At 46.4% G+C, this 13585-nt stretch overlaps 1 protein-coding gene across 2 annotated transcripts in view; it reads left to right on the top strand.

Annotated features, from left to right (window-relative positions):
- otog (otogelin) overlaps window positions 1–13585 on the top strand; it is a 40919-nt gene that overhangs the window by 20907 nt on the left and 6427 nt on the right. For both annotated transcript variants that reach the window (XM_069526289.1, XM_069526282.1), the window contains exons 24-46: window positions 1031–1138; window positions 1738–1876; window positions 2180–2314; window positions 2402–2548; window positions 3255–3374; window positions 3477–3593; window positions 3945–4101; window positions 4585–4611; window positions 4827–5012; window positions 6256–6534; window positions 6913–7030; window positions 7207–7286; window positions 7460–10167; window positions 10445–10622; window positions 10737–10888; window positions 10968–11054; window positions 11153–11333; window positions 11497–11717; window positions 11881–12019; window positions 12241–12429; window positions 12611–12820; window positions 12913–13017; window positions 13480–13584. In XM_069526289.1, coding sequence (XP_069382390.1) covers window positions 1031–1138; window positions 1738–1876; window positions 2180–2314; window positions 2402–2548; window positions 3255–3374; window positions 3477–3593; window positions 3945–4101; window positions 4585–4611; window positions 4827–5012; window positions 6256–6534; window positions 6913–7030; window positions 7207–7286; window positions 7460–10167; window positions 10445–10622; window positions 10737–10888; window positions 10968–11054; window positions 11153–11333; window positions 11497–11717; window positions 11881–12019; window positions 12241–12429; window positions 12611–12820; window positions 12913–13017; window positions 13480–13584 — 5888 coding nt within the window. The remainder of the gene's footprint in view (window positions 1–1030; window positions 1139–1737; window positions 1877–2179; window positions 2315–2401; window positions 2549–3254; window positions 3375–3476; window positions 3594–3944; window positions 4102–4584; window positions 4612–4826; window positions 5013–6255; window positions 6535–6912; window positions 7031–7206; window positions 7287–7459; window positions 10168–10444; window positions 10623–10736; window positions 10889–10967; window positions 11055–11152; window positions 11334–11496; window positions 11718–11880; window positions 12020–12240; window positions 12430–12610; window positions 12821–12912; window positions 13018–13479; window position 13585) is intronic.

Here is a 13585-nt window from a genome sequence, read left to right as displayed (position 1 = left end):
AACTTATAAAAGTTTACAGTTTTTTTACTTCACTGGTTCGACATCCATGAAACATTGAACGCTGTCAACAGTCACGAGACACTCTCCACTTTTGTTATCTCGTGTGATTGAACCGGTGATTTCCAGTGAGTCCTGAAAAACCTGGCACAACACCAGAAACATCGCAGGCTGCATTCAACCCACCGCTCCACCCGGCCGCCAGTCACCACACAACGCAACTACATCTTCCCCCGACACCTATACGTCGTCCGATAGGATTGAATTCAAAATGAGAGCCATGTTTATGAGGATTTGTTCATAATGTGCACATGGGTCGGGAGAGGGAGTGATTTCAGAAACTTTGATCAGAGTAATTGATACGGTGGCTTGGCGGCAGGTTAAAGGAAGCTGTTAACGCCGTTTTATCTGCGGTGTAACTCTACTCCGATGAGCCTGAAGTTTGTGGCGGGACCATTCAGTGTGTCAACTCATTGTCCGCAGCCATCGCCAGTGGATGTAGCTCGACCCTGGTTATAACAAGATGCTTATCGGCTTCGTCTCGCGGAGTGCAAAGCAAACGGAGGGATCGGCACAAAGACACTCTGAGAATCCTAATCGTCTGGTTTTCTCATGTGGCTAACGAGCGTTCAGGCTTTTCATCCGCAGGCGCCCACCCCTGGAACTCTCGACTCCCGGCATCGCTCGGTCTCTGTCGTTATGTTGGCAGAAGATGGTCCTCATATAAGAGAGGGACACCGAATGATGATTGTGTTATTAGACCATAGTTTGTACATAATAAAATCCATAACAGCCACATTCATACATGTCCATATCTTCACGAGTACTGAGTTATGAGGCTTGGGCATATTGTCTCCGCTTGGTTTTATATCTCAGATCTTCAGGTGCTCACAGATGTTTGAACATCTGGGACCCTGTGTCTCCTCCAGGATTCAGAGGCTACATTTTCAGGGTTTAACCCCAGAAAGGATATTTATATAACATCAAGTGTTGATCTCAGACCAAAATGTCCAACCTGTGTTCTTGCTCCCAGCTTCCTGAAACATGGGGACGAGTGTTTCGAACCTGCAGCCTGCCCCTGTCTGTGGAAGGGAAAGGAGTATTACCCAGGCGACAGAGTCTCCTCCCCCTGCCATCAGTGGTACGTTCATGTGTTTGTGGAAATAAAATCAGATCAAGCTTTTCTTTAGAGATTCAACAGTCTGGTGTTATTCTTGCTTCCTGCTGCAGGTCTTCAGCCTCTTCACCTCAGTGCTCTAATTTGTTTTTCTCTCATCTGCCAACAATATCTGTCAGAATAAAGACAAATCACCATCCACTGTGCTAATTCTTCAAAGTCAGATTTTTGCCTAAAAGCGATGAGTCCTGAGATAGAGTCTGAGCCACAGCAGTGGTCACCTGATATCCATAATTCTCTGTTATCACAGCACAGGAAAAAAAGGAGCTGGAAAACAGAGCGATCCCTTGTTATGACTCTTTGATTCCCTCTGCTTCACACTGTTCATCACTGCTGAAAGGAAACACTCTCTCAGTGATCTCAGTCATTCTCCCATTTCTTCTTCAAGCCAGAGAAGAAGACGTAGATGACAGACTAATAGCTCGGTGATTCAGAACTGTGACCATTCACTGGATGCTTTTCTGCCGAGTCTTGCGACAAAAGGAGGCCATTAGATGTGGAAAAAAAATGTCCTCAAGTTAAGTGGGAACAAGTTGATGCTGAATCACTCCATGTCTTTGTAGTGTTTGCCAGCACGGGACGTTCCAGTGTGTGTTTCGTCCGTGTCCGTCCATGTGCACGGCGTACGGAGATCGCCACTACAGGACGTTCGATGGTCTGCTGTATGACTACGTTGGCGCATGCAAAGTCTATCTCGTAAAGGTATTGAAGTGATTTCATGGTAAAAGAAATAAAATTGTGGATTTATATATTTTAACCCATTGACTACTCAGCTGTACAATTAAATGGAAATTGCACTATTATACTGTACCCTTATAATTATTAATATCAATGGTACTTTTGGAAGTGGTCCAGTAGCACAGTGGCAGTGACTACAATATATCAAACACTTTTAAAATGAAACTTTTATAAATTAACTCAGACTTTTACACTAAATTAACTGATAGAATTACGAACTCTGCTGTGATTTACACTTTATCATTTCCGTGTGTGTTTCCTTCACAGAGCAGCGCGGATGTGATGTTCAGTGTCACGGCCGAGAACGTCGACTGTTTCGACAGCGGCGTCATCTGCAGGAAGTCACTGCTCATCAGCATCGGAAGATCCCTCGTGGCGTTCGACGACGACACTGCAAAGCCGGTAAGAGAAGAGTCTAGATCTTTTCCAGCGGCAGATTTCCCATCACCATGAGAGCAACATGTGAAGTGGAACCTCTCTCTCATGTAGAATCCATCCAGCGTGATTGACAGGAAGCAGAGGATGCTCATCTGGCCGGCGGGATACTTCACGGTGATTCACTTCCCAGAGGAGGACGTCACCATCCTCTGGGACCGTAAGACAACCGTCCACATCCAGGTTGGACCTCGCTGGCAGGTAGGACGCCAGCTCTGTGACTGTTGAGTCTCTAGAGTGAGCAGTAGTGTAAAAATCGCTGATTCGTTTGTTTGTTTGTTTTAATAAGATAATTAACTAACTAACCAGGTGATTCAAAGTGCTTTACATAAAATATTAAAGGCATCATGATGTGAAAACAAAAAAGAAGCATTTAGAAAGGAATCAAATAGGGAAACCGAGAAATAGAAAAAGGAAACAAATGAAACTATGAGAAATAAAAGTCTCAAATACTAAACAGTGCAGTGTAAGAAATTAGTAATTATTTTATTAAATGTGTCAACTGTGTCTTTTTGTCCTCCTTAAAGAGGAATCAAAAAATAATTAGAATTTGAGGATTACAGTTCATGCATCACGCTCAACATCCTCTTACTCGCTTCTTTGAGCTTTCACCCGCATCACATGATGCTCAAACAGGGTGAGCACTTTTTGTTCTTCTCCTAATGGAGACTGTGGTTGAAATCTTGGAAACGACAACGTAAGTGAACCTTCAGTCGAGATTGTTAAGTCTAATAATTAAGTGATTTGCTGTTTGTGGCGATCGGAGAGAAACTACAGGCAATGAGTTTGTTTAAAGACATTCAGGAAGCTTTGAAACAAACAGGACGATACAATATATGATGAAATTATCCGACTAAAGAGATGATGGTGGTGATGATGATGATGATGATGATGATGATGTGTTCAGGGGAAGCTCAGTGGACTGTGTGGAAACTTTGACCTGAAGACGGTGAACGAGATGCGGACGCCCGACAACATCGACTCTCCTACACCACAGGAGTTTGGTAACAGCTGGACGGCAGCGGAGGTGAGTATCACCTGGATCATCATCAGACAACAAGTTTAAAATAAAAAAAAAGTTTCTGATTCTTCACTGAAATTGTTACTGTTTGTTGTGTGTGTGTGTCAGTGTGTGAACAGTCCAGACATCAGACACCCCTGCAGCCTCAGTCCTCTCAGAGAACCCTTTGCCAAGCGTCAATGTGCCGTCCTGCTCGGCGAGGTCTTCCAGGCCTGCCACCCAGTGGTGAGTAACCTGCTCTCACTGCTCATCATCTTCTGACTGACGACGTTCAACTATTTTATACCCAAATATGTGCCAGAGTTTCTCATTGTAAAACTGTATCTCATATATTTCTAATCTTTTCAGTTTAACACATTCCCTTGTGTCTTTTATTTTGTTCCTCCATAACCTTTTAGATCCATTATGTTCCAGACTAACAGAATAAATGCATCATTACACACTGTGATGTTAAATGCAGCTGTTTTCTTCCTCAACATCCTTCCATCAATCCTTAAAGTGTGTGAATATTTAAATTAAAGTCAGTCAACATTTATATTCTTGATAAATTGCTGAAGCGTGTTTTGTGTTCTTCAGGTGGACGTTACCTGGTTCTACATGAACTGTCTGGCGGACACATGCGCCTGCAGCCGAGGAGGTGACTGCGAGTGTTTCTGCACCAGCGTGGCGGCGTACGCACACCGCTGCTGCCACCAGGGCGTCCCTGTCGACTGGCGCTCCCCGTCAATGTGCCGTAAGTCGATGTGCAGGAAATTATGGAAGAAACTAATTATTTTGTATCTATTTTAAGGGATAATCATAAACAATAAACCTGACAACCTATGAGACATGGGTCCATCATTAATCATTAAAGGTTCTGTGTGTAGAATTTAGTGACATCTAGTGGTGAAGTTGCATGTTGCAGAAAGAGAACCTGTGGCTCCATAGAGAGGACCCCCTGTGATGTAAATATAAAGTTTTTCAATATAAAGGCCCATTGTAGGTTAAAGAAAACAACAGTCCATATGATTTAGAAGAAACACACTCATGAAAACATCATTAGGGTTATTTTACATAACATTTCTGCCAATAGATCTCTTTCACCCAAATCTTACACACTGGACCTTTAATAGAGCCTTTAAAATGTTAAGTTTAAATTAAACAGATTTGTCTTGATTCTGAAGCTCTTTGTAATATTTATATTATTGTTATTAACCTTTTCTTTTTCTCTCTGCAGCTTATGATTGTGAATTCTTCAACAAAGGTATGAACATTTTTTTATTTCTTTGATCTGATTCTCCAGATGATTATATATCAGCATAATTATTATTATCAAATTATTATTAGATAAATGGCTGTGAAAATGGGATTTGAGTAGCAGTAATTGGTTGGTTAGCTATACTGTGCAAGTACAGTGAATGTAATTTGTTATATATGAGCTGCATTAATAAAAACACTGACATGACGTTCTGTCTGAAGTTTTGGGTAAAGGCCCCTTCAGGCTCGTCCCCTTCAGGGATCGGACGATGCTGTTGGCAGCCAGCAGGTCCGGTGGCTCCGTGTTCCTGCAGCGTGGGAACCTCAGCACCGCCACCACCACCAGCACCACCAGCAGCCTCTCACTGTTTATGATGACGCCGGGCCTCAGCAGAGCCCGACCACACGGTGAGTCCATTTCCTCCACAGCCTTCCTCTCCTTTGTTTTTCCTTTGCAAAAGATTGAATTAGTTTTGTTCTATTCTTGTCACACAAACTAAAAAAATTACAATAAGAAGAATCGTTTAAACTTTTTCATTAAGGATCTGTTTTTGGTCTCCACCTCCTGAAGGGAAATCTCCAGGTCATTAGCTGCTAAATGCTCGACTGTGTTCAGCTGCTGGTCTCTAACTGTGTCCATCTGCTGTTTATCAGAAAAACCAGCTGCCTGATGTGACTTAAAACGGTTGATGAGCTCAGAACAATGAGCTTAAAGACACTGAACTTCATTCCAGAATTAGACGTCCATCTTCTCACTGCGTCTTACTGTCCATTGTTCAGTTTTCTTCATGTTACTCTGCGTTTCCACCTCTGACTCCACCGTGTCTTCTCCTCCAGCTAATCTTAGAGTTTCAGAGATAAACAACGACCGCCCGGCCGGCGTTCTCCTCTTCCACTGTTTCCTCTTATTTCGATGCTGTTTGTAATGATTAGAACGCCCCAGTGAAAACACTGATGGAGGAGCTGGACGTCCGTTGACTTCCAGGGGCTGACAGGTTCAGATCACGTTGCCAAATGCTAATGTAGCAACCTGATCTACAGACTGGTCAGAAAGCTGAGACGCCCTGAAAAAAGCTGCTCTCTCTGCTGCTGCTCTCTGGATCCTTTTCAAGAGGAATCCAGAAAACATTTTTGTTTCCTTCACACATTTCATGGTTTTCTGAGGGTTCACACAAGATGACACGGACAAATGCATTAACCAAAAACACATTAATAATTCAGTCAACAAAAGCCCCTTTTCCACTGGACAAAAAACTCACGGACACCCTCTCACTAACGTCTGGCTCTTATCTGTGATGTGAACAGATAAAATCATCATCACTGGGTCAAATGACTCTGTAGTAGACAAAGGTTTTTATTGTCTTCTGCTCCAATCGGCAGTGATTGAAACAAGTTGAGTAGCATTGTGTGATGTCAAACATGACACACCGTGAACAGAACAGAAAGACAAACTCCCCTCCTGGCTGTGGAAAAAGAGTTAATCTCCAATTCAAGTTCAAATAAATCAGATGGATGTTTGTGTAGAAACAAAACAGAACAAAAAGAAGAAGATATATAATATTACTTTATATGTACGTATGTAATATATGTAATATGCACGCTTGCCTTCTTCACGGCGTTCTGATTAATCATTTCATTATCGTCTATGCAGACACATCACGTGTTTCCTTTGAGGCGGCCGACAGACCAAACTACTTCCTGTATGCGAGCCCCAGCGGCCAGGTGAGAATGGCCAAGTGGGAGGAGAGCGAGGCATTCTGGGACGGGGCCACCTTCGTCCTCCACCGGAACACCTGGATCCCAGGCTACGACTCACTGGAGTCCCACGCCAAACCCGGTTTCTTCCTGCACGCCACGCTGCTTCGCCTCCACCTGCTCAAATACAGACACGCCGACACTTACCGCAAGGCCACGCTCTTCAGACTGACAGGTTGGCAGCGCTGAAATGACCAATGTGCGGCGGACGCATCATAACGGCACCAAACGTTACTCAGACACAAAAGTTGTTCGATACAGGAACATGTTTGGGGTTTGGCTGAGTTTGGCTTTTCAAATCTAAATCCCCTCCAAATCTCTTTCAGTTTAGCTTTTCATCATTTGCAAATAACAAAAAAGCAGAAGATTTGAAATGTTGAGTACTGATTGATTATATAATATAAGCATGGATTTGATGCATTTAAAGTTGAGCTACAAAAACAGAGTGATGTTTACTTTCACAAACAAGCTTTGTTCCAACAAAATTAGATGAAGATTATGATCTTTTCATCGAATCTTGAAATAAAAATGTAAAATGTTTGTTCTTCATCAGGCCCAAACCCAGAATCTCCGCCTCGTCCTCAGTGTCAGTGGAGGTACGACTCCTGCGTCAGCCCCTGCTTCAAGACCTGCAGCGACCCGTCAGCAGAAGCCTGCGTCACCATCCCACAGTGAGAGCTCCTCAATATCCTGAGATATAGATAAATAAGATTATTAGATAACATCTGAAAGTCAAAGCATCATTTTGATTTGGAATAAATCCAAAATTGTAAAAAGTCTACGAGTTGTCTTTGAGTTTTGTCTTTCTTTATATTTTAAATATAACCAAGTGTTGCTGTCTGTACAGAGTGGAGGGCTGCCTCCCTGTCTGCCCCCCTCACATGGTCCTGGACGAGGTCACTCGTCGTTGTGTTTATGTGGAAGACTGTGAGTATCCTCTCATGCAGAATATCTTGCTGCTCCTGCTTCATGAGTGAAAGGCAAACTCTGGAGAACCCGGACCTTATAACATGGACATTCTCTGGAGTTCATGTGTGAAACTGTTTTTTGTGCGACAGCCTCAGCGCTTCTCTAACACGTTCTGTGTTGTTTTGTTTCAGGCATTAAAGCCCCTGTTGTTGTGCAGCCTGTAACACCACCCGCTGCTCAGCTGACCTCTGCTGCCTCCACCTTGACCCCGAAGACCACAGTCACCACTGAGTCCTTCGCTCCTCCACATGATGCTCCAACCACTAAAATCACCACAGCTTCTCCTGCTGTCAGCACACACACCACCTCCACTATGGCACCACCAGCCCCTGACGAGCCAACCCGACCGGTCACCGCCTCTCCTGAACTTTCCAGAACAGCAGGACCTCCGTCTTCCCAAACAGCACCCACTGCTGTCAAGCCAGAGGTTGTGATGTCGACTCTCAGAGAGACCGAGGCTCCTCTCACCACTGTAACAAGTACAACAGCATCGACGCCTGAGGCGCTGAGCTCCACCGTCAACCCCTCCAGCTTCAGCACCTCCAAAACGAGCATCGCTCCGTTTGCCATCACCGCTCTGTTCTGGATCACCTCCTCCACCAAAGCCACGGCCTCCCCTGAGCCACTGGTCACCACCACTGCCAAGACTCTGCAGCCCACTGCATCCGGAGCGCTAACCACCTCCATTGTGGGGCGAACCCCCACCAGCAGCAGCCCTCTCTCTGTTGTCACACACTCAACCATAGAAACCACTGAGGCTACAACACATTCAGCAGCGGTTACTCCAACTGTAACAGCTTCCATTCCTGCTCCGATCCCAGAGACATCTGTGGTCACAGGCAGAACCACAGCTCCCAGTGTGACCACCACAGCCTCCACATACGCCACCACAAAGATGGTAACAGAGGAGAGACTTCCTCCAACAACAACCACACTGATCCCACCTGGTTCACCAAGCACAGCTTTCACAACCACATCACCGCTCTCATCGTTGCCTCCTGTTGAAACAGGAACTGTGACTTTGCCCACAGCCACTTCAGCAGAGACCACAGAATCAGAAACACCAGCACAGTTAACTACCAGTAAAACAACACAACACCTAACAACAGGGACAACAACACCAACAACAACTACGATTCAGTTAACTCCCCCGATGGAACTAACAACCTCCACCACATCAGCCTCTGAGTCGCCAAAATCAACCCAACTCCATGTTACAACAACTACAACTGCAACATCTGCTCCGACCTCAGCTGCTGCAGCCTGGAGGACGACGACAGAGAAAGTGGACGTACCTGAGACTACAGTTCCTGAAAAACCTGCAGCTTTAACACCTGCACCTCCATCTCCAGAGGTTACAACCACAACAGCTCCTCCTGCTTCCACCTCCACAGTCTACACTGAGAGAACCTCCTGGTCCACTGCCATCCCAACCACAGAGAAAACCACTCACAGCACTTTTCCACGACCGTCAGAAGCTCAAGAAGGGTCCACCATGTCCACAGGTCCTCCTGTCACAACAAAACCCACTGCAATGCCAGAGTCTCATACTGAAACCACGACTGCACCAATGACAGAGAGCTTTGTTCATCCTGCAACCACCCTGCAGAGCTCTGAGCAATGGCATCCCACCCATCAGGAGACCTCTTCCACCTCAGTCTACAGCCCTACAGAGACAATTACACCAGAAGTCACTTCTGAACCTGTTGTCCATGTGGTCACTTCCACCAAAACTACAGCATCTCCTCATCCTGCAGTAACAACAACGAAGCCGGTGGTCACCTCTGCAATGTCACCGGCTGTCACAAGCTCCGCTGCTCAAACTACGACCTCAACTGCAGAAATCGAAGCCACCACAACCAGGACATTGTTTACACCTCCACCACCTGCACCTGGTGAGCCTGAGACGCCCCTCACCACAGCCCCTACAACAGCTCCACCAGGTGATGTCACCACCACGCCCAGACCTGTCATCTTCCAGCCATTTACAGAGACTACACATCCAGTGACAGGCAGAGTGGAGGTGGCAACGACCATGCCACCTCCATCTTCGACACCGATGCGCACAACTACGTTGGCATCTCCACGGACGACAACTTTTTCAGACAAAGTCACCACCCGTTTGGTGTCCACTGCAAGAGCTTCACCTGCCACAACCGCTTCAACCATCATACGGACGACGACCCTCAGGACGACACCCAGAGTTCCTGTGACAACAAGAGTCACCCCAAGGATCACCGTGACCGAGCGGTCAACAGTCAGGCCACACACTGCAAGGGTTACCATAGCAACATGGCCCCCAACAGTGACCACCAGATCGACCACTCTCGGTCCGACGACTGTCGCACAGAGCCCCGGCACAACAACCACGTCAGCAGTGCCATCTGCAACCGTCGCAACATCTCCCGAGTCCGTCACCACAGTGAGCACGACCAAGCTTGACAACATGACCACAGCAGTTCCTGTCCCGACCCCCATCACCCCACGAGTGCCGGTTCCCACTCTAACAACGGTCACAGCATCTACTGCCATCCCCACGACAACCAGCAGAGAGCCGGTCACATCTGAGAAAACTAAGACGACCAAAGAGACTGAAGTGTCGACATCCACATCCCAACCAGTGATGCTGCCACCTGACGAGCTCGTCTCCACGCAGCAGCCCGGGATAGCCTCTCCTGCTGTGACGTCACACCCAACAACCACCAGGGTCCAAACCACTGAGTTGGACAAAGCGGGTCAGACCAGTCCAGGTGCAACAGCGTCTCCTGCACCTGCAACGACCAGTCACGCGGTGGAGGGCACAACATCTGAGGCTGTGGCCCCAATGAGGACGTGCACTGTGGGTTCACTTATTACACGCACAGAATACCAACATAAAAAAAATGCTGCAATTAATTTGTGAGTTTGTTCCAATCAAAGAAATCAATGAAGAAACATTTTCAACTTTAATCAAGCTATTGTATAAACAATACACAACACTTGACGACATGATAAAAATCAGTCGTATATAAAGATATAGACGGTGCAATACACTCAAAAACTGGAACAAATGAAAAGTTAAATCCTTTTTGTTGTGCAATCCCTGGTTTTCAGTTTTTCATTTTGTTTTCATCCAGCCTCCGTACGCAGAGATCGTTGACGAGTGCACAAAGTACATCTGCGTAAACAACCAGCTCATCCTGTTCAACAAATCTCAGAGCTGTCCTTTCACCTCCGAACCCCCGAATTGTGGTCTGCTCGGCTTTGCCATCCTGGTCAATGGGGACAAGTGCTGCCCTCAGTGGGACTGTCCATGTGAGGAAAACACAAACCAACTTCTCTGTGTTTCCAACAGATGTTTCATGGATGTTGCAGATTAACTTTCATCTGCTTTGAGTTTTTCATCATCACCTTTTCTTGGCGTTCCAGGTCGCTGCTCGATGTTTCCGGACTTGAACGTCATCACGTTTGATGGGAACAGTGTTGCCATATACAAGGCGGCCTCATACATCGTGACCCAGCTGCCCAACGAGACTGTCAGCGTCCTGGTTCAGGAGTGTCCCGCGGACTCTGAGTCACTAGTAGGTCGAGGTCATTCTTCCCTGGTTCCCTTAAAGTGATGGAGACAGAAGTCACTGATTTCCCTTTTCCTTTCTCAAGCTCTGGAATTTCACCAACCTCTGTCTGGTGGCGTTAAACATCACACACAATTCCAACCACATCGTCATCAACCGACTGCAGAGGAGGGTAAGAGCCGTGTCCTTCTTATCCTGACTTTTACTGGTTTGTATCTTATCTGTCACATGAGCAGATTAAACCTCTGAGCCGCTCTTTGCCTCCTTCAGCTTTACATCAATTCCCGATACGCCAAACCTCGTTTCAAGAAGTATGGCTTCGAGATCTACGACACAGGAAACATGTACCTGATCCGCAGCCCCGCCGGTCTGAGGCTGCAGTGGTATCACAGCACCGGGATGATGGTGATTGACAGCTCCAGCAACAAGCTTCCTACCTTGGGCCTCTGTGGTAAGAGTCATCGAACTCCTGCACAAATTCTACTAGTTCAGTTCTCTTTGAAACACCAGTCTGGGTTGTCAGCAGAAAGCCTGATTGTTAAGTTACAACATCGGTGATTGTCACATCCTTTATGACAGATTTTAATGTTGTGTTTTTGTGACACCCGCCTCAGGTTTGTGTGACGGAGACCCAACCAACGACCTGACCTTGGCCAACGGCACCACGGTGGGCGTGAGCGAGGATCCGGCTCTTTTCATCGACAGCTGGCAGGTTCCCAACACCACCAGCTACATCAGCCAGAGCCGCCGCCGCGAGCTCAACTGCTCGACCAGCAACTGCTCCGTGTGCATGGACATGCTGCAGAACCACCACTTCTCCCCCTGCCACGCCTTCGTAAGTGTTGAACCATCTACGGGCCGGTTTCTCGCCTCAATAGTTTCTCAGCCTGGTGACAGAGAAGCCCAAAAAAAAGATTGATCTTACTTTGACCCAAAAATATGTTTTTATATTATAACCAATGTGTAAAAAAACATTTTTATTCTTTCTTTGTCTTTAGGTCCCGCCCAGCACATTTTGTGAGGTCTGGGTCCGAGATGCAGAGTACGTCAACAACCAGTGTGTGGCGCTGGCTGCATATGTGGCCTTGTGTCACAAATTTAATATCTGCATCGAGTGGAGGAGTCCGGATCACTGCCGTAAGTTTTGGTCGGATAGAGCTGCTGTTTGAGCTTCTGAGTGAATCTAGGGGAAAATGACTGGACACAATGAGCAGCCTGTTAAAACTCTGGTTAAATAACTAGAAATTAAAAATGTCTAAACTAGAATAAACTTAATGTTTGAACAAAATGGTGGCGTGTGCACATGAGATTTTGTGATGTGTTTGTGGCACTGACATGTTTGCGTGTCTCCTCCGCAGCCTTCACGTGTCCCAACACTCTGCGGTATCAGGCCTGTCTGCCAGCGTGCAGGTCTCAGTCCTGCCCCAACCACGACTTCGACTCAGACCCCGACCACTGTTCAGGCCTGACTGAGGGCTGCGTGTGTCCTGAGGGGACGCTGCTCCACCGACCCTACTCCGCCCTCTGCATCTCACCCGAGAAATGCGGTAAGTCAAACCGGACGTCACAAAGTTAGATTATGACGACATAAGGTTGTGAAAAAAATCTGAAAATGTCAGTTGTAATTGTACGAGACCTGTAAAATACCCTTTTTACTGCAGTCTGCTTCAGTATTGTCGTCTCATGACCAGTGAATTAGAAATCATGGCGTCATTTGTGCATCCTCAGCCTGCACTGACAGCTCCGGCGCTCCCCGTGCACACGGCGAGGTGTGGAAGGCCTCGAAGGACGCCTGCTGCATGTACCGCTGCGACAACGACTCCATCGTCCACGTGGAGTACAACTGCTCCAATGTGGTGGCGCCCGTGTGCCGCAGAGCAGGGGAGGTGATCATCAGCCTGGCTGACGACACCAGCTGCTGCCCACAGAGAGTCTGCGGTGAGGCAGCTACTTTGAAATGTTCGAATTGAAGAAGTTGTTATGGAATTAGAAATTCAAAATGTTGATGATGTGATTTTCTGGCTCTGCAGTTTGTAACCAGAGCCTTTGTGACCTGGTCCCTCCTGAGTGTAAATACGGGGAGAAGCTGGTTTCGTACTACAGGCAGGACTCCTGCTGTCCACATTACGTCTGTGGTGAGTTTCTTTTTCTCTGACTTTTTATTTCACCAGATTATTAATTATTAAGATATTTCTGGAAATAACGTCTTGACTGCAGCATAGTGAGAGAGCAGGACAGACAAGATCCAATAATGTGCATCTTTCGTTAGAGTAGGTGATGTTTATTTTTACATCCCGCATCAAAGCAATGAATAAAAGAACATTTCTAATTTGCGTGAGTGTGTTTTAGAGGCTTTGAAGAGAGCTGGAGGAAAGTGATTGTTTTCTTTCAAACTCAATCTACTTTTGCTTTAATTTCTTCTTTCACTCAATCAAGAGAAACGTTTTCTCTTCCTTGAATTACCAGTTCCTCGGGGAAACTATGCCAATGAGTATAAAAGATTACGGCTCATGGATGATTATGGATGTAAACTTGTCTGGCTTGTGGAGGCTGTGGTTGTAGTTCACCTTTGGACACTAGAAATGTTTGTGTTGCAGAGTGTGACCCTGATCTCTGTGGGTCGGACGTTCCCACCTGCAGAGAAGACCAGACTCTGATCGCCACCAGAGCCGACGACAGCTGCTGTCTGGCCCACATCTGCAG

The sequence above is a fragment of the Paralichthys olivaceus genome, chromosome 1 (genome assembly GCF_024713975.1).
Source record: "Paralichthys olivaceus isolate ysfri-2021 chromosome 1, ASM2471397v2, whole genome shotgun sequence".
Lineage (NCBI taxonomy): Eukaryota > Metazoa > Chordata > Actinopteri > Pleuronectiformes > Paralichthyidae > Paralichthys > Paralichthys olivaceus.
Note: the sequence above shows the minus strand (reverse complement) of the source record. Positions and strands in the feature narration are given on the sequence as shown.